Consider the following 21,681-nt stretch of genomic DNA (forward strand, 5'->3'; position numbering starts at 1 on the left):
TCTATAAACTGGCAGGCACGCATGCATAGCTCAATGAAAACCAATGATACAGCATGAGTCGCGTGAACCAAATTATAGTTCTCCAAGCATCACAGTCCCGACCCCCATGTCAACTTCACAATAAATCAACCAGGATAACAAATATGTTGCCGCAACTATCTAGGGCATGTTTGATTTGGCAGAGCAACATGGCCTGCTTTGTTTTTTTTTTTTTTTTTTTTTTCTAATATGTCCTGCTTTTTGCCAGGTAGAGCACATAGATTTAAATTTTAACCAAAGCAACCGGCATTAACTCAAAAAGTCCGAAACCATGATAATAATAACTTGTTAAGAGTATATCATCACACTGGAAATTTAGAAAATAAGGTATAGAAATATGACTGCATTCGTGGAAAAACTCGGAGGAAAACATAAACCAATACATATTTCACTCGTATAATTTTTTAAGCTCGTCCTTAAACTTGGCCTTCAGTTGTTCCCTCTTGATTTTGAGAGCAGCAGTAACTAATCCAGACTCGGGGGTCCATGCTTCGGGCAGCAATTTAATCTTTGCAGGAATTTCAAACTTGTCCAATTTTGCAGTTTTCGCTACCTGTAGACATTAAGAAAAAAATCTCTGATTTCTGCATTGAGTTTTTTAGATTTAAAAAAAAAATAAACAAAGCAAAGCAAAAGTGCTTTTGCCATTGAACTTTCAGCATACTCAGAGTTCATCACATTATGAACAAAATTAAAACACGCTCCCGAGTAGAATGGAAGCAAATTCACAGAGATCTGTGGTTTGATGGTCAACATAGTTTCAAACAAGTCTACACAAGAAAAGCAAAACCCACACAAACCTTCGTAAGGGATTGCTGAACCTCGCTGGCAATTTCAGCTTTATCACACAGCTCAGAAAAATCTTTATAGTTGATGCCAGCTTGTTGGGCCCACTTTTCGAGGACCTGACGTGAAGGAACAACCAGTGCTACACAATAGTTGTGGAAGGGATCTGCATATAACATGATATTATCCACATAACTACTTGACATAAGAGCCGCCTCAACCTGCAACAAGATGGTACTAATTCGATGAGCACCTCAGAGACATTCTCTGCAAATAAATATGAGGTAACAATAACATTTTAGATGCACCTTGCCAAGGGAGATATATTCTCCATGTTGAAGTTTCACAATATCCTTCTTCCTATCAATAATTTCAAGGCATCCATCAGGGTGAAATTGTCCAATGTCACCAGTATAAAACCAGCGCATGCCCCTATCATCAACCTGTAGCATGCAACTGATCATGAGTACATGTCCATACAGGCTACAAGATCAAAACAATAGAGTGAAATAGATGACAGCACGGAAATTACTACCTTGTAGACCTCATTAGTTTTTTCTTGGTTTTTAAAGTAACCAGCAGTTACACTGAACCCCCCTACGACAATCTCTCCTCGAGGCATTGGTTTGTCTGTGGTCATATACCTACCTTCTTCCCAGGAAACAAGCTACAATTTCAAATTAAAGAAGTTAAGTCCCGATTAGAAGTATGCTACCCAGTACAACTCAAAGGCCTACACTAATGAAATCTGAATGAAATGTCCAAGGCATTTCTTGTGCAATGAACTAGCAAATATCTGTAATTCCAAAGAAAAACGAAATTTTGATGGTTATTGTCACTTAAAAGAGCTAACCAGATACACTAGAATGAGTTCAAATATGCCAATTGCAGTGTGATTTACATAACCCTCTTCACAAATAACAAGTATAGTCTCTGATCAGATTCTAATAAATGTTATCATTAACAAATAGAGGAAATACCTTAAGGTAGCAGCAAGGGAGAGGTGGCCCAACACGTCCCACTGTTAAGTCATCCCAGTCAGAAAAAGAAGCTCCAGCAAATGTTTCAGTCAAGCCATATGCTTGACCAATAGGAGCCCTGACAAAGGCAATACATTCAGAAGATCATCTTAGATGTAAATACACACAGGAAAGAAAATTCTACATGCAATTTACAGACATAGACCAATTGTAAGCGGTGGAGCATAATCTAGCCTGGAATTTTTTTTGAGCTTCTTAGGTGGCTTATACAACATTGACCTACCAATTTCGAAATTTAAAGAGGCCAGTAATTTATTATTCGAAATCCAATTACCCCATGCAGATGTTGATAAACCGCTGTGAATCCCCAGATAAAGGAGCTCCACCACAGAGCACAAATCGGAGTTTTCCTCCAAGTATAGTGCGTATTCTTTTAAAGACAATGATATCCCACAAGAGTCCCTCCAGCCCCCAAGCCCCAAGCCAGCTTCCTTCTATGGCAGCTAGTCGTCGCTTATATCCAATGTTAAATAGATGTTTCACTAACCCTTCATTCTCTCCAACCTAGATTTCATCAAAATAGATAGTGAAGAAGAGATTTGACTATAAACCTGAATATGCTCACCATATAGATGAGCACCATAAAATTTTGTGCACAGAGACAAGTGAATAGCTTAAATCCAATTCTGACCTTTTTCAGAACTCCATCTCGAACTCGATCTAAAATAGCTGGAACTGCTGTCAAGACGGTTGGCTTTAACACAGAAGCATCTCCCTTGGTTCCTTTCTTAATTTTACTAGAAGTGTCTGTCAAAGTCAAGGCTGAACCATAACCCATTGCACAACCTGCAGCCAACATTACAGACTGGACAACCACAATGATACAAGATCATCTCAACCATTTAATGTTGAAACTAAGAATACAAAAAAGAAGGTACCTCAGCTGCCAGTTCAAAAACGTGAGCTAGGGGCAAGTATGCCAAGTATACATCATTTCTACCAAGTCTTGGGATTACTTTCATAACAGCTGCAGTAGTGGCTACCATGTTGCCATGAGTAATCATGACTCCCTACATTGTTACAGACTACACTGTGTTAAATAAAAGAAATCTACTTTGGGTGAAATCTACTTTGGGTGCAAGTATACTAAGCTTTCAACAAAACCAGACAAATAAGGGATAAACATAAATGTGCTTATCAGGATTTGAGCATTTAGACACAAAATCTCTGGGTTCTGGAGTACGACTTGTCTCAGGAGGAACTTTCAAAGATAACTTAATGTCATGGAACAAAGTTATATATAAAGACACAGGACACAGGTTTCTGACCACATCCAAATTGAGCATCTGTAACCTAGAAAGCGAAACTAAAAAGGAATACCTTCCAGGTGATGGGCAATTGGCTAAGATATACTAAGCATGATTCTGGAGCCACCCTCTTCCTTGCACATGCAGCAAAGAACAAGTGCACAACATAAGGAACTAAAATCAGGAACAAACCTTTGGTAGACCTGTACTGCCACTAGTATACATGACGACAGCAATACTATTTTTGGAAGGCAGGCTTGCATCCACAGGACTTTTGCTCCCTAGTTTCTCGACTTCAGAAAAAGATGTGATTGTCCACTTGCTCATACTTTCAGGAATAGTTTCATTTTCAGTTCCATCATCTTCAAATAATATAACATTTTCAATACAATCTAGGCTTGAGCTTACTGCAGCCAACTTCTTCAACTGCTTGGAATCGCAAATAAGAGTTGATATTTGGGTCTGTTCAAATTTTAAAGCTCCAAGTTAGGACGGTTCACAAGTATCTTATTATCTATAAAATATTGTAAGGATTTGCATATCATTAGTCATCCATATCTAAAGACCACCAATTTCCTGACCTCATTAAGCGAGTGGATTAGGGCATCCTCGCCTAGAGAGGCATAAACAGTAACAACAGTGATACTTTGCCGAAAGCATCCCTGGAATGAAAAAAGGGAAACTCTTTTAGCATCACCTGCATTCATAAATCTAAACCAAAGGGAAAGAACAAGATAAGAATAAAAAGAAACAAAAAAAATGATATCAACAAAATTGAGTATGAGGACGAGGCTACCTGAAGGGCAATGAACCATTCTGCTCGGGTTTCAGAAAAAATCGCAGCACGGCTGTCCAAATTATGACCCAATCTGACAAGCCCGGATGCAAAGTTGCGAGCACGATCAAATATCTCTCCATAAGTTTGCCACTCATAATCCCCTAAATGTACCTTGTCAAACTTCCTACCATCAGTAGCTGTGACAACTTCTTTGCTAATTAGCTTTCTTGATCCAAGAAAGCGATTCTGTGAATTCTTTTTACAAGATTGCTCAAATAGAGCTGCCATGGTTGTGGCTCCTTTCCAAGGAACTTCAACCAATTCAGTTACTCGAGTATTTTGAACTGCATAACCAGCCTCACCACCAACTTGTACCGGAAACCCTCTTTGTTTTCCCCTTTTCTTTCCCATGAACACAGTGGACAGAAACATAGGTACGAGTATACCAATAATAATAGCACCCACAATTCCATATGTCCCATAGCTTTTCCAAACTGACAAGTAGTCACCGGTGCCCAAATTTTTCAGCAATTGTGATTGCGCCCAACCTCCATCTGAATCCACCATTTTTATTGCAGAAGTTCCTTTCCAGAACAGATTAAGCGGTTACCTATTATGTATGCAAGTATTAGTGACAAAATCAACTTTTCAAATTATAATGAACTAACAACTAACTGTCAACCATGATCTATCTGACGAAATGAAGAGGGTATAATAAGTCTAATAAATACGATTACAGCCGAAATATTAGGATCGGACACGGTAGTGTGGCTCCCCTTCATAACTAATCGATCATCCAAATATTTTAAGGGAAAAACTAATTCAAAACCAAAACGCAGATGCAAATAGATTTGGTATATTATCAAACGCCGACTGCATAAAACTGACGACAAAGGTAACTATCGAAGAAAGATTAGGAACAGAACTCTGTAATATGAAACCGAGAACACGAGAGATAATCACAGTCCAAAAATCTGAAAACAAAGCCCACTAAATTTTATACCATAAAGTAAGAACATATAAAAGCCACAATAAAGCGGATTTTGATAAGAATTAAACCTTAAAGAAGAAAAAATCAGAAAAAAGGAAATAACTACAGGAAAAGAGCGAGATATAAATAGAGGAAAGAGAAAAAGAACATGGGGAAAAGTAAGAAAAGTTACGATGACCTTGTGAATTTGGGATGAAGCTGAAGCAAAACACTCGAGAGGTTTTTGCTATTCATCGATCACTATATACCGACAGATTTTTTTTTTTTTATTATTAACCGACATTTTTTTTTTTCATATAAGATATGGAATGTGAGTAGTAAATAATGAACGATTAATTCTATATATATATATATATAATATTAAAATCCTGAAAAAGACTTCTTGGATTTTAACGTACTTGGGAAAGGCGGCCGAAGTCGTGCTGCTGGTAGTTTCGACCGACGTGACAAGTGGCAAAAGATTTGATAAGTGACGTAACTCACAAGGAAGAATAATTTTATTTTAGAAATAATTGTTACGACGAATTAGTTATTCAACATTCTACACAACCTCCACCACACTTTACATTCTACACTTTTTTAAATTTTTTAAATTTTTAATATTTTTTTTAAAGGTTTTTTGTTAATTATTTGTATATAAAATAACTGTTTCATTTATCTATGATTGTATGAGAGAGAAGATCCAAGGAAAGGTCGTATGCTGATCTGGCATAACTCACTCACTCCCAATATAACACGTAGCGTACTCGTTGACGTAGTATTGGGGGGAGGGGGGGGGGACCGGGGTGTGACTTCCTGCGGTGTCGTTTTTTGTACTACAAGTACGAGAAAATCTACTCAGCCTCCTTTTATCCCTTCAACACCGCACGAATACACGTGTCATTTTTTTCTTCTTTTTAGACTTCCGTGCTGTCCCCTCTCTTTTTCAATTTTCTTTTGCCACCCACCCCCTTTCAATCTGCTCTCTCTCTCTCTCTCTCTCAAATCTCTCTTACGATGTACTCTCTCCCCTTTCGATCTGCTGTTTCCCATCTCCTCTTTTCCCTCCTCTCCCTACCAATGATTCTTCCTTCAAAGTCGGTAAGCATGCTTCCATTCGGTATCTTATTTTTACTCTCATTTTTATTTTACTATTTTTTTAGGCAGTGGTAGCACGATTTGTCTGGAGTCATTCCTGATTTTTGTGTGTCATTTGAACACTGATTTTGTAATTTGATATGAAAATTAGTATCTGGCAGCGCATTATTTTTTGGATTTTTTTTTAATATTATGATCTGTAAAATTTATGTGGTTTGTGATTTATTGGGGTTAAGTGTTTGGACAAATAAACAACTAGGATTTTTTCTTGAAAATAATTTTTTCTTGAGTTTAGGGCGACAAACAGCAAACCATTGGACTAGTTTCTTTTGAAAAAAATCTTCAAGTAATCTTGGGTGATGGATGAATTGGTACGCATTTTAACACAAAATGTCATAACATATGTCTAACAAGGTGCTGTAATTTGTGCTTGTTACTTGCTATCTGACGAAGTGCTGTAATTTTACATGTTAAAACAAATGAGTTCACTTTAAGTAGGCAAAATATTTTTTGGGCAAGTGAGCAAGTGAACCCATTTTGTAACCATTCGACTTCTGATATAAAAAAACTTATTTATATACTTGGTCCCAGTTTCAGTTGTTTTAACCTTACCAACTTATGCCTAAGGATTATTTGGGTCCATGCTTTTGCACCTGTGATTCATTAGGCTATAAGGGTGTTTTAAAAGGGCATGGCAATGGAATACAAAATTTTGATTTCTCTACTGTGTTCAAATGGCCATTAAAATTCTCTATAAATTTCAGAAAAAGCTAAGGGAGTTACATAGGTCCTTATCTCTTTTACCTAAATTGCCTCAGTTTGTTGTGATCTTTTGACATGTAACGAGGCCAAATCAGTTTGCAATGCTAATCACAACCTTCAATATTTGCCACAGATATTATAGTGCTGGAATTTAACCATTACACCCCTGGTTCGCGGTGGAGACCTACAATTATCAACAGGAAAGACTACAGGGAAGAGGGGAATGAGGTAGATGGGCTTTATGGAGGAATCAGAAAGCTTAAGAATGAGAATGAGATTTTCACATGGAAGCAACTTTGGCTAGCTGAAGTCTTGGAATAGCATGCATTGTATGAAAAAAGGGGCTTTGTAAAATGGTCTCCCCATTTATGCCAAATTAATGTACAAAAGTTACCCCAACAATATGTAATTAGCAGAAAATCTCTTCAGGTTTTGGTTGATATTATGTTAGAAGAATGATAGCTTTCAAGTCATACGACATCCAATCCATTTCTTCAGATTTCAGATTATCTATTTTTTGCCTGTCTTATTGACAATCAAATGGACATGAAATTTCGAAGTCAGAGATGTAGACCTTTCAGACAAGTTTCTTCTACATAGATGAATTTAATTTAAGTATCTTTTGAAAGAGAGATAAGAGAATATCAAAATATCACAAACAAGTGATAGAACTTTAAAACTGGTGACATCCAATCATGCCCAATTTCAACGCCCACAATAGATAAGCATAATTTGAAAGCCATCAAATCTGAAAAGGGATTAAAAGGAGGACATAAACTATGCACTAACAAATTATACAAAGTTCAGTCCCTTCCATTCACAACAAAAAATCATCTACACAATATGGAGTTTGAGGCTTTTTTTTTTCCCACAACACTCCAAATATTCACAACCAAACCATCATCTACACAATGGTACCAACTCCCCCAGAAATGCACAACCAAAACATTGGTACAAACTTCCCAACAAAAAAATACTCAAAAACCAGTACATCCTCCATGTAATGACACATCAAACTTGCATTCATATCTTCGGTTATACATGATCAGTACCAGCACATTTCTGTAAACAACACAATATAATCATCAATTAATAACACAATATAATAGCACCCCAAGGGGATCAATATTATAACTAGATCTTTTTATTTAAATAAAGAACAAATAGTTGACTTTTGTTATGATTCATGTTAAATAGACAAAGAAGAAATCCAAGGGGATTAATATTATAACCAAATTGTTAGATTTATCTAATATTCCAATTTGTCCTGTTATTCTAATTTTTAAGGATATTTCAACATGTTCTTTTATTTTAGATTTTTTTTTTTTAAAGATGACTATAATTCCAATCTAATCAAGTCCAAATTAAGTAATTATACTTCTTCCTTTGTGAATTATATGTATATGCTCCATAATTGCACAAATTTGCAAGTATACTCGTGCTTGCATATTTAAAAGCTCTAGTACAGCGACTGCCATTACAATATATGTATGAATTAAACTTAAGAATAAGATCATTGTGTTAGGTAAGAATAGGATCTTACCTCCTCATTGCCCGATGGTGTTGGCTGTATGACATCACTATATTGGGTTCCAACAACAAAATTGTCTACAATAGCAACTCCTGCAGATTCTAGGCCCGCATGCAATTGTTCTCCGTCATTGAATATTTTCCTGCATGTCTAAATTTCATGACAAAAACATAAACAACAATTACAAAAGTGGCATCTCATACCAGTCCAATAAGCATAATATTAATACAAAAAAAAAAAAAACTATTAATGCAAAAAACTTACTACTTGTTTCTTCTTTCTCTTCATAATAGCGTTCTCCACAGCCCCTACCTTTCTCTTCATTGGGGGTCTCCCTTTCCCTCTGACAACATGGGGGCTTAATACTTTCTTACCCTTTTCTGGGATCATGTTCTTTCTCAACTTGGTTAAACCGTCGTCGGTTGTTAAGCCTGTACATTGCAACTCAAACTCATCTAACAACCGCAAAAATGCATTTACATGCTCATCACTGGGGGATACACGCGTGGCAAATTTCAAACATCTCTTAACCACGAGCTCATACCTCTGTGCGTCTGCATTGTTCCGCAAGTCATCATAACTACTTTTGACCAGTGTATATCTTCTCTTTAAGTCCTTTCGCCATCGATCCAAGACATACTTGTCAGGCAACACATTAATATTTTTTGTTTGACAGACTTTAAATACATGCCTACAAATAATCCCCCTCATCTCAAACAAGGCACACGTGCATTTAACGTCGCATTCTTCATCATTATAATAAACTGAGTACGTCACTTTTTTTACATAGTCATCCGTGGAAATTTCGTCGAAAACATCGAAGTTAGAAATGCAACCTTGTGTGCTAACAAGTATGCAATTACATAAAATCATTCCCAACACCTCTCTTTGGACTTCCTTAAACTTAGCATTTGTATACAATGCTTGAAACTGCTTTTCAATGCGGAGTGGTGATACGCATGGGATTATTTGGTTGCAGGAATTGAAATCAGCAGTCGCTTCGACCTCCACCTTCTTCTTCAGAGCATTATCAAATTGATCTACAAACTCCTTCAAAGTAGTACCAGAATGTACAAACCCGTCAAAAAATGCATTCATGCTTTCAGACCGTTGTGTAGTGCTCATACCTGCCCAAAATACACCCTTCAAATATACTGGTACCCAGAACTCTCTCTCATTGTACAACCCTTGCAACCATGCATTCTCCCCAAGGTCATACTTTTGAAGTAATTTCCCCCACTTGTCCTCAAATTCTGTGCAACTCTGTGAATCATATAAAGCACTCTGAATGGCAGACTTCAACCCTGCATTGAATTGGGAGTGAGATCCCAATTTCTCTGGCAATTTCCGCATGATATGCCAGAGACAATATCTATGGCGACTGTCTGGGAATACAATCGCAATAGCACTCTTCATTGCTCGGTCTTGGTCTGTTATAATTGCTTTGGGAGCCTGACCATTCATGCACTTCAACCATGCTCGGAACAACCAAACAAAAGTATTTGTGTCTTCATTGGAAATCAAGCCAGCCCCTAACAATATGGACTGCCCATGATGGTTTACACCAACAAAGGGAGCGAAAGGCATATTGTACCTATTTGTTAAATACGTCGTATCAAATGTGATAACATCTCCGAAGTACTCATATGCCGCTCGACTTCGTGTGTCAGCCCAGAACACATTTCTGACTCTGAACTCGTCATCCAAGTCCATGACTGAAACAAAGCCATCATTCATCATACTCATTCTCTCAAAATAGTCACTAAGTGCTTCACCCCCTCCTTTACCTAACCTTAAGTGTCTGGCTTTATTAATAAAATTCCGAGCATCTTTCTCTTGAAATTCAAGGTTCTCAAAACCACCGGCATCAACAACAAGTGCTTGGAAATTTTTGTTCATTCTAATACCTGCTCTGTCATTCAAGTCAAGCATCCTCTGACTGTATTCATCTAAACACTTATGAGATCTAAAAAATCTGGATTTCTGTGGGCTGACAGTATTATGATTGTGAGTAATCTGAATCGTCGTCAAAACCCATACCCCATTCACCAATTTCGCATTTACCTTCGCTTTACAATTCGTTTTGGTTGTTGGTCGTGGTCTCGAGACATTACTATGGCTAGGATGGTAGGTGCCGCCACGTGCACACCCAATGGTCAAATACTTTGCACTCCCATCTGCCTCTCTCTTCGTCCTAAACGTCTTTACACCAAAACCCGACTGTTTCGCATATCGTTTGTAATAGGCGAGAAGGTCTTTCTCAGTGGCAAACTCCATACCAGATTTCGGCTCTTCAACTCGTTCATCATCATCATCCGATACTTCATTAGTCCCCTTCGCCTCTAATACTTCATTAGTCTCATCTGCGTTCGATACTTCATTACTCCCTTCCACCTCCAAAGCATTCATGTGTGATATACTTGCAACATTCTTTTCACTTTCATCAGGCACAATTGATGATTGAACTGGGTGTTGGGGGGTCTCTTGGAATCGCTCTGGATTACTAGACGGAGGGTAGGACATAGTTGGAGGATGCTGCAATTAAGTACAACGTTAGAAAAAATGAATTTCACATACAGGAAAGACTTTTTGAATGAATCGAAAATGTATGTACCTGGATAGTCTCTTGAAATCGTCTAAAGTCTTCCGGATTACTCAACGGAGGGTAGGGAATAGTTGGCAGATGCTGCAATAAGGCACGACGTTAGGAAAAAAAAAAATTGTACGTACAGGAAAGAGTTTTACAAAAATAAAACGCATCTACCTGGCTACCCCAATGATATGAATATTGATTTGGATACGTATTTGGAGGCATCATATACACCGGGTGGTATGGATTTTCGGGACTAACATATCCCTATCATAAACAAATAAACAATATATTAAGTACTTGGAAATATTGATCACAATGACAGACACAACAATATATCCAAATGACGAACGTTTATCATACTTGGATGGGTGAAATCACTGTAGATGGCCTGGGCGAAATTCTATCTTCCTCTGTGCCTTCCATCTTGTAATATTCTTCTCTAACCTTACAATATTTACAACTAACCAATGCCATAGCACCATTGCTCAGAAGTGAATCAATGACATCCACATAGAGAAAATTTGATATCAAAATAGCATGGCCAAACATTTAAGAAAGAGAAAAGCCCAAGGCAATGAACAACTATCAAGTGGCTTACCATATTTGCCATCATCAAGAGCATAAAAGTACAGGACGTTGGCCCTTTATCTTTATCTCTCTACACAAGTCACTTCTACCTAAAAGATAGATTTTACATCATCAAATTATGGGCTAGTGAATTGTTTAGTGTTGTTATTGCCTTCTAGCTATATAGCAAAGCTTCAAACATGTGATTCAACCATAATGAATTTGATAGGGATGAGAACGCATTCTATATAGGATATTGCAGTCACTAGACATATTAGTACTCAAACACTCTTGTTTCTTGTGGTTGATGTCTTCTATAAACAGCACCACATTTTCAAGCTTAAAAGGTTTCTATTAGGATTTTTTTGACAAATGTGGGCAGTGAACAAAATACTACTTTCTAATTAAAACTGAACAAAAAGTTGTTGAAAATTACTACTTAATTGCAAAGCCACTAAATCTTCTTCTACTTTGTTTTTTTTAATCTTTTAAAACATCTTTTTTCCCTTTTCCTTTAGAAGAAATGAAATAAATTAAGGAAAAAAAAAAGAGAAGCTTAAAAAGAAAGAAAGGAGAAGCTTAAAAGCCAATAACTGGAAAGGCAACAACTTGTTGAGCCATAAATTCAGACATGCATAGAAAATGTGTTATTAAATTAAGCACAATACATCAAACTTACCGGTGGGGGAGGAGCTCGCACGGACTAGTATAAGCGAGAGCTTCCGACTGAATGCAGGGGAGGGGGAAAATGAGAGGGAGAAGGTATGGGCTTCCGTCTGATGCAGGGGAGGGGGCCTTCTGTACGACGCAGGGGATGGGAGAAATGACAAGGTGGGACGATGGGTTAGGGACGTGGGGGGCTGGGAGGGAACGGGGGAGAGGGAAAATGAGTGGGGTGGGAAATGTAAACTTCGAATAGGACTAAGAAATATTAAAATAAAAAAAAGTCAGAAATTCGTGCGGTGTAGTTAAAATGAGGAGGCTGTATAGTACTCCTCCTACAAGTACAACCGGTCCTTTCTTTGAACTTTACACTCTGAGTCCTCTCTTGCGGCTCTGAGATATAAATAATTTAAGGAAGCGTTAGCAATATTACGGTTACGGTTGTAGGACATGACATCTTTATCATCAGAAGTGGCTCTTCGTGACTTGGTTTGATGTACAGAAGGCACTAAATGCCTATGGTTTGTCTTTATGGGCTGGATTTAGGTACACTACCATTTTCCAATGTACTCATCTCATTCAAACACAAAGGTGTTTCTAGACAATTATCAGACAAGATCCCGGGAAAACTTCTGTGCATTGTCCAGCATTCAGCCTCCTTCATTTTAGTCCACCTGAGATATTAGCATAGCATTTGATGTCACCAACCACAAATTTAAAACAATTTGACGTATAAGGGGGAATTTTGTTGATATTTTTCAGCTTATAATTTTATGTCATTAAATCCATCTGCTCTTGGACCACAATCAGCCTAGTAAAACATTATATGCTTGGATTGGAAACTCAACTCATCTCATCTCATCATTACAATTTTCTCAAATTTTCACATAAAATATAATAAATAATTCAACTTTTTCAAATCTCCAAAAAATAATAATATTAAAAAATAATATTTTAACAGTATTTTATTCAACTCATCTAAAACTAACTCAACTCATCTCTAAATCTAAACGGAACTGCATTGTAATCAAAGGCAAAAAAAAAAAAAATCCCTCAATCTACAGTCCTCAACTAGCCAAAAACGACAATCAACTTATAGAAGGGGTCCAAACACATGGCACCATCTAAGGGTGTTACCCGCATGGTACGAGACGGGAGCACCCCTCCCCACCCCCAGTCCCGCACCATACGAGACTTCAGTAAGTCTCACATTACTTAAGAATGACTATTATATTGTTTTGACTTCCTACATAAATGTTGGCCTAGGAGGCCAAGGCAATTCATTAACTTGAATTTTAAGTTTTTAACAAATTGTATATATATATATATATATACAATATATATTTATATAAATTATTTATATATAAATATAAAAAATAATATTTTTTTATTATAAATTTGGAAGGGTGCAGTGCAAGGCCTTGTTGGGGTCAGCATGCCCCCCACCCCTGCAAGGGGTCCTTCATGCGAGGCGGGGGCGGGGGCGGGCCCCCGCTGCCCACCCTTAGCACCATCTTTCAAGATGCTGAGTGATTTGAGAGAGTCACAATCTCCTTGAAGTTGGAAGTCATTTTCATTCCAGCATTCTTAATTTTCAAATTGTAGCACTTAAGTCTCTCTTTATCAGACCACAACTGTGAAAATTAACAGCAAAATAGTCATAAATCACCGACACAACCGATGGTCTTTCTGACGTTGACTATACAGGAGTTGGCTCCCCAATCAGTCATATATAAGCTACATTTTTTCAGCCATTTTCCTAATGATAGGTTAATGGAGGTGGACAGAGTATAACTTCTAGAAGCCCCAATAAGTTTTTCTAAAAGATTAAAGAAAAATAAAAATCCCAGACCTTGATGTTTTCCAAAATAATCCATAGTTGTTATTACGAATTTACGTGGGCAATCAAAAAAATAGTTCTAGATCATTGTAACTACAATCTATTAATGGTAGTTACATCTTAGTAACTAGCATACCAAACTAAAAAGTAATAAGATAAGCATGGGAAGTAGTCTGTCGAATAAGCATCCAGTATACTTACCTATAATGCATTCTCAACTCCACATTGATTCTAACCAATTAATATCTCATAACAAGGACGAAAGTCTAACTCAACAAATTGGCAACAGCAGATATAGACCACAAGCTAGATGCCTATCTATAATCACATTTCAATCATTGGCAGAAAGCTCTAGATATGCCAATCTAACTTCACTTGTCTAAGCCAAAGCATGAACACGAACAAACTAGTTGTTCATCTAATCTTATAGATGGTGGCTCTTGCAGTAAGTGCCTTGTGTCTATGAAATCACAAAAAAGCATTTGCTGAAGATAAGGAAACCTGCAAGCAACTCCTATTTAAGCAAGATCTACCTTGCATAAGGATGGTAACGACTACTGCCACCATAACTTGCCCTACCACCATACAAGCCTCCTGATCCTCCATAACCAGGAACAGGGGAGCCTGAACCACCATAGCTGCCACAGCCCCCACCTCCACGTCCATATGCACCTAACTCACTCCCAGCATACCCCCCACCAAGGGCTCCCATATAGGAACCAAAGTGACTAGAATAGCCATATGATGACTCTCCTCGATAACCAACAAAACCACCATTGCCAAAACCCCCATAACCGCCACCATAATCATTGCCGCCACCATATCCACCATAATCACCAAATCTACCACCAAAACTGCCAAGTGACCTATAAGAAGCAAGGGCAAAACCACCACTTCCAAAACCACTATAGGAGTTGCCAAATCCACCAAAATCGTCATTGAATGAATGAACCCTAGATTCACTACCAAAAGCAGGAACAGGAGCTGGGTTTGAGGCTTTCTTTGGTTCAGCCTTCTTGATCTCAACCTACAATAAAGAAGTGAGTTAACCTACCTTTTCCACCATCAAGTTATTTTTGAGAGCCCGTCTTGAGAGAAACAAAAAAACCTGTAACGAACTCCACTTAAATCGGAAGACAAAAAAATATTACACCCTAAAGCTTGAAAGAAAATGCATAATATCAGAGAGTGATAACTGATAAGAGGAACCAACTGATAGTTATTTCTACTGAGAACCTTTTAAAAGTGCAACATGGTGTGGCTGTTTTATAAATGACAAAAATATGATTGTTTATATCAGATATCACAGAGAACCATTGCACAAAACTCACCGTTGTACCCGCCATATCAATCATATTGCCACTTGCCAGCAAATTATCAACAACTTTTTCACCGTCAAATACAATAAATCCAAATCCTCAAGAGCGTTTAGTCACATGATCACATATAATCTCATATTCCACCACATTTTCGTACTTTGAGAAGAAATTCTTGAACTCATCTAATGTAAGAAAAAATAGGACACAAAAAGAAGAAACGAGAAAATGACTGTCTCAGTATGGTTACAACAACAATAACAAGTTAATCCAAATTTTAAGTTCAAACATCAGACCTTCAGTGACCGTAGTTGGAATCCCGCCAACAAAAATTTTCTTTGTTTAAAATCATGAACTTCTGCAGAACCTTTAGGAATGGTTCTCTTTATCTCGACCTGGTCGAAATTCATAAGGCATATCATAATCATACACCTCAAGACATTATCCTTGAAACGAAAAAATAACAAACAAAAAAAACCAAGCAACAACACCGCACAACTGTACTTTAAAGATGCAATGAAAAAACCACGATGGATCAAAGTATCTAAGAGAATAAGAAACAGGTGCACACATGTATACAGTTGGGTAGAAAGAAGAAAACGAGTTACATTGAACTATTTCAGAGAAAAAAGAGTAACGTGCTTGCCATTGATTATATGATCATCTTGGATAACCTGGTCGACAATAGAAGGATCATCATAGGTTATGAAACCGAATCCCCTGGGTCGATGTGTGTGCCGGTCTTTCATGATCACTGAGTCGGTTATTGTCCCATACTTTTCAAAGTAGCTCACAAAGGTTTCTGAACTCAGGCACACAATAAAAATAACAACATCAACACCATTCATTCATACCCATCACCAGCAACACCCAGAATCATAAGTTATCACTCACTAACCCATTCAAACACGAGCACACACATCTAAACTGAATCACACGATAAGAATAGCTACCACTATTACAAGATTCTTTTTTTCTTAAAAGAACAAAAAAAATTCCGATGCATATCACATATTTAAAAATACCCATCATTGCATCAAGAGAACATTGGTTAACTCATCCGAAAAACGACGAGAAAGAAGAGAAAAAACTTGCGTATAGACACAGAGAGACTCGTAGATGATGATAACTGATAAGTTATGTTAAATGCAAAGAGATCATCAAAAGCCATCTCTTACCTTAGCTAGTGTCCTTGGCTAGGCCTCCAATGAAGATTTTACTGCATCAAAAGAGACAAAAAAAATGAGAGAAATCACACTAAAGTTCTAAACCACAAACCCTAGAAAAAACCCGATGAATCATGTACGAAAGATGGTGAGAGAGAGAGAGAGAGAGAGAGGACGGACCCAGGGTTGGCACCGTCACCGTAGTCGATCCTCTTGGAGCCCATGGGAGTGTTGGAAGTAGATTCAGAAATCTATCAGCGAAAGATTTGGTCCTAACAATCATTTGCGTGAGGGAGGAACCGTGAAATCGGAAAGCAATATGCGAAATCGGGTTAAATTGTTTAATTCGGGCAGATTCCAGACTATCTCACGTATCTTTACAATTTTTTTAAATTTTAATATAAAATATAATAAATAATTTAATTTTTTCAAATCTTAAAATAATAATAATATTAAAAAAAATTCTAATAATATTTTATTAACTTTAATCTTTCATCTCAACTCAATTCAACTCAATTCAATTACACATCTAATGTAACTAAAACTTCCATAAGCTAGAAGTACTAAGTTTCTAGACTCTTTTTTTTTTTTTCTTTTTTAAATTTTGACACAAATCAAAATAAGCTCGGCCCAAGCTTAGCCAAAGAATGAGAGGCTTAGATAACGAGATGAAATAAAAATTGAATAAAATATTATTAGAATATTAATTTTTTAATATTATTATTATTTTGATATTTAAAAAAGTTAAATTATTTATTGTATTTTGTGTGAAAATTTTTAAAAATTTATAATAATTAGATGAGATGAAATAAGATGAGTTTAAAAGTTTTTTTTGTATCCAAGATTCCAAACCTTATTTTTCTCGTTTACCAACATTTAGTTTTGGGCCAACTTAGCCCCATTGATTCTTTTAGAGCACTTTCAATAGCTTTTTCATCTTATCTTTTAAAGTATATCATCAAAATCTAATTTTTTTATTTTACATGCTGGCTTTTACAATATATCATACATCAGCTTATCTATTTTTTCTTTATATCATTTAAAAATTATATTTTATAATATTTTTTATTCATTTCCAATATTTTTGCTAACTATCAATAATATACTCATATCTTTTAATATTTACAATATCTCTTCATATTTATTTATCTTCCTCCTAACTTCTCTCTCCAAAAATCAGAAATCACTACCTCCTAAACAAAAGCTAAAAAAATATAGAACTCAACATCAACTAGCTTCCAATTTGAACCCAACCCCACCACTTCACATTCCTCCAATCCACCAAAATCACATTCAAATTCATACCCAATCCAACTCACCAAACACCATCACCCACTCTGTTTCCAACCAAAGCAAACCCCACCCTCATCTCACACTCCAAAATGCATAAAAACCAGTTGCATTGCAAACCCATTTCCAACAATTCCTCAACTTCACAAACCCTTCATTTTGCGCCTCATAAGTGAACTTTGGATGCGGAGGAAAGATTACCCAGATGCTAGAACCCACTCAGACAAGGAAGAGCAACTGGACTTGCAAATTTGAACTGGACGACGGGATTCTTGAACTGAAATTTGAAGCAAACTGAATGCGTGATTGTTGGAATCGACGAGAACTGATGAAGGAAAGATGGCACCAAACACACAGAGGGGCTTTTGTGAAATAAGATGAACTTTGATATAGATGAAAGAGTACAAGAAGACAGAGAAATTAATTAAAAAATGTTTACATTCGTGAATAGTGTCACGCTACATGTAGCAGTAACACAGTACCAGACTATAAAATAGGAATGAAGCAGAGAATCGGTTGGATGTGCATTTTAAGCTAAATCCTTTAAATTTTACAGATAGATGGATTTTACATAATCCATTAGGAGTGTTTTTAACCTAGTTGATCAAAGAGGAACATTATAAACATTTCATGTGAAAGGCTCTTAATAATTTACTACCTACTCAAACTAGTTTATCTAGGAGGAACATATTGCATAATTTCATCTGTTCAATATGCAATTCAGCTGAGGAAACAACTATGCATCTCATATGGGAATGTCCATCATCTTCATTTGTTTAGAGTGTTTTATAGAGATATTTACAGAAGTATTTCATTGTTGGAGGAAGTTTTTCTCTTCTGTCAAGGAAGCTTAGTAAGACAAGTCTGGATCTAATATCAATTATAGCAAGATTTTATTTGGCTCTATAGGAGGGGCGAAGAAACTCGATCAACTACTAGAGATGGGCAAGGGCCAAGGACGCACTTGATGAGCAGATAAGTGGTATGAGTCGACAAATAGTAGTTATGGTTCAGTGGAAGTAAAGACTATGTCTATAATAATTTATGAAGGCAAGTTCCAACATCCTAATAATTTGGTCACAACAACAAAGATATCATTAAAGGAATTTCATGATTCTATAGGTGAAGATTAGCACAACATTGGTCATAGACCAACTTTCATCTATACTTGGCAATTTCCAAAAGATTTTTCAGTCAAAACCAATTGGGATATAGCTTTAGATCTGTCTAAACAGATGATGGGTATTGCAATTATTATAAGGGATTATAGAGGTCAAGTTCTTGCATCAAGAATGTTACTGAGGTTTTTCTATCCTTTGCCTAAAATAGCATAAGCTTGGGGGCCATATATCCAACAATATGTTTTACTTTGGAGTTGGGCTTCTGTGACATGGAATTGGAAGGTGGTGCTAAGCAAATAATAGATGCTCTGAAGGATGTATCAAGAGAACTAAGTAATTGGGTTCAGCTGATGAAAGACATTAGAAAATTTTTGTCATCTATGCTAGCTTGGAAAGTGAGTCACGTATAGAGAGAAGGAAACCAGGTTGCTCACTACCTTGCAAAGGAAGCTCTAAGTCTAAGCATTGATACTATCCTTATTGACGAAGTCCTTGAATTTATTTGGCCACTTGTAGATGTTAATTGTAATTTTGGTTGATTAATGAAAGTTTCTATTTACAAAAAATGCATTTATCTTATTATTATTTTACTCTTAAGATTTAATTGTTGTTAGAAAATATGTATGAAAGTATTAGGGTTATTAAAAATGATCACGTGAGATAATTATGGGGATGGTTATATAGTTTTTATCATCACTCTTACAAAATGTATCAAATTTACTAACTTTTAGCTGGTTTTTGAAAAAAAAGTTAAAGTTATATTTACAAGTTGGTGTATATAATACACCATCCACATTATTTACATGAAAATAATAAAATTCAACAATTTCAATCAGTCCGATAGATTGCTCCACCTGAAACTATGTGGAGAATATACGATTTTGTCATTAATGAAATGTATCCAGCAGTATATAACTTGCATTTACATCTTGAGGATCAACACCAAGTGGTTTTTCGAGCATATGAAAGCTTAATCAATGTTCTCAGCTCTGATCTATCTGCAAAATTGATGTTAACAATTTTTTGCAACAAATCAAGTGGATGAGAATGCCAGAATATTGTTATACAAAGAACTTCCAGAATTTTATATTTGAAGCCAACAATACAAAATGTGGATTCCTAAGGAAAAAAAAATTGTTATAGGTCGAATTGTTACAACAAGTCCCTTTGAAGGTAAGAGGTATTATTTGCGTATGTTGCTAAATCATGTAAGAGGCCCTTTGTCGTTTGAAGATCTAAGGACAGCTGATAATGTTGTGGCTCCAACATTTCGTGAAGTAACGACTATGCATGGTTTGTTAGAAAGAGATAGTAGCTTAGAAGCTTGTTTATACGAAGCATCCTCTCTATCAAATGTCATTCAACTTGAGACAGTTATTTACAACTATATTGGTTTATTGTAATCCAACAAATCCAATAGAGCTTTGAGAATATTTTGAACAAGATATGTCAGTTGATTTTAAGTCAACTAAAGATTCTTCAATGGATGTAAGAATGCAAGTTTTACGCTCTATCTCTTCTATACTTGAATCAATAGAAAAAGACATTAATTCGTTCCATCTTGTTGATCATGACATTTCTTTTAATGAAGACCGATTTCATTCTAGGGAGATTGATGATGAATTGACTTTTCAAATTCCAGAAGAAGATATTGCTACATCACAAGCTCTATATAGTGAATATTGACATGTCTATGATTCGGTGTTAAAAAAGGTTTTTTCAAATGAAACTGCTACATTTTTTGTTGATGGCCCTGGTAGGACAGGGAAGATATTTTTGTATAAGGCGCTTCTCGCTACTGTAAGATCAAAAAAATTAATTGCACTTGCAATTGTTTCGTCTGGTGTTACTGCATCTATTCTGCCTAGAGGTCAAACAGCACACTCGTGTTTTAAAATTCTATTAGATACTGACAAAAATAGCACATGTTGTGTCAATAAACAAAGTGTCATTGTAAAGCTACTACGTGTAACATGGTTAATTATATGGGATGAAACTCCTATGTCAAGAAACGAAGCCAAATCATTAAATAAAACGCTTCGAGACATCAATGATTCAGAATTAACATTCGGTGGAAAAGTTAGTTTTTGTGGAGATTTTCGCCTGATTTTACCTGTGATTCGTAAAGGGATAAGATAAAAACAAATTGATCTCAATTTGGTATCTTCCTACTTATGGCCTACATTGATCAATGTTCGTTTGACTGAAAATATGTGAGCAAGATTAGATCCAGTTTTTTCAGAGTATGTGTTAGACTTAGGCAACGAGATAGTACCAATCATAGTTGATGAAACTATAAAAATCCTTAGTGGCATGCTTATTCCCTATGAAGATGACTATACTTCTTTGGATTATTTAATAGATGTTGTTTTTCATGATATTCATGATTATTCAATAAATATTTCAGCTATAATGAATCGAGCTATATTAACACGAAAGAACAGTTATGTTAATGCAATAAATGCATTACTAATTCAGTGATTTCCTGGTGAGTTTAGGCGATATTATAATTTTGATGAAACAATATATGCATATAAACAAGTAGTTATGAAAGATTTTTTAAATATTTAAAACTCAAATGAACTTCCTCCTCATGAATTGTTACTCAAGAAAAACTGTATCATCATGCTGCTTAGAAACATTGATCTTTCAGAAGGGCTATGCAACAGAACACATTTAATATGTCGGAGTTTTGATCGAAATGTCATTGATGCCAAAATTGCAGTTGGACACCATAGTGAAAAAATGGTTTTTATTCCAAAGATCTAATTCTTACCAAATGTTGATGAAAGTAGTAGCTTTCCATTCAAGCGAACTCAAATTAAGCTTTGCAATGAGTATAAATAAATCATAAGGGCAAACATTGGATTTTGT

The 21,681-nt window shown here is 36.2% G+C and overlaps 2 protein-coding genes and 1 pseudogene across 6 annotated transcripts; all 3 read right to left on the bottom strand.

The window, feature by feature from the left end:
• Nucleotides 1-288: 288 nt before the first annotated feature.
• LOC109011864 (long chain acyl-CoA synthetase 8) lies at nucleotides 289-5,197 on the bottom strand. Of its 5 annotated transcripts, none has more exons than XM_018993217.2 (12): nucleotides 5,060-5,197; nucleotides 3,909-4,500; nucleotides 3,694-3,774; nucleotides 3,305-3,574; nucleotides 2,744-2,875; nucleotides 2,497-2,670; nucleotides 2,140-2,369; nucleotides 1,806-1,923; nucleotides 1,361-1,492; nucleotides 1,134-1,268; nucleotides 840-1,046; nucleotides 289-592 (listed from the first exon to the last, which is right to left on the bottom strand). In XM_018993217.2, the coding sequence occupies exons 2-12, from the start codon at nucleotides 4,455-4,457 to the stop codon at nucleotides 428-430; spliced, it is 2,193 nt and encodes a 730-aa protein (XP_018848762.1). In that variant the 5' UTR covers nucleotides 4,458-4,500; nucleotides 5,060-5,197; the 3' UTR covers nucleotides 289-427. The 5 variants fall into 5 exon arrangements, with proteins under 5 accessions (XP_018848762.1, XP_035550553.1, XP_035550558.1 ...); XM_035694660.1 differs by lacking the exon at nucleotides 5,060-5,197 and adding an exon at nucleotides 4,950-5,042; XM_035694665.1 differs by lacking the exon at nucleotides 5,060-5,197 and adding an exon at nucleotides 4,894-4,933.
• A 2,238-nt stretch (nucleotides 5,198-7,435) lies between these two features.
• Nucleotides 7,436-12,314, bottom strand: LOC118349572 (protein FAR1-RELATED SEQUENCE 4-like). Its single transcript, XM_035694651.1, has 7 exons — nucleotides 12,091-12,314; nucleotides 11,205-11,304; nucleotides 11,016-11,108; nucleotides 10,866-10,937; nucleotides 8,516-10,786; nucleotides 8,264-8,401; nucleotides 7,436-7,782 (listed from the first exon to the last, which is right to left on the bottom strand). The coding sequence occupies exons 2-7, from the start codon at nucleotides 11,265-11,267 to the stop codon at nucleotides 7,756-7,758; spliced, it is 2,664 nt and encodes an 887-aa protein (XP_035550544.1). The 5' UTR covers nucleotides 11,268-11,304; nucleotides 12,091-12,314; the 3' UTR covers nucleotides 7,436-7,755.
• A 1,248-nt stretch (nucleotides 12,315-13,562) lies between these two features.
• On the bottom strand, nucleotides 13,563-16,751 carry LOC109011865 (annotated as a pseudogene).
• Between the last annotated feature and the right edge of the window lie 4,930 nt (nucleotides 16,752-21,681).

The sequence above is a fragment of the Juglans regia genome, chromosome 1, assembly GCF_001411555.2.
Source record: "Juglans regia cultivar Chandler chromosome 1, Walnut 2.0, whole genome shotgun sequence".
Taxonomy (NCBI): Eukaryota; Viridiplantae; Streptophyta; class Magnoliopsida; order Fagales; family Juglandaceae; genus Juglans; species Juglans regia.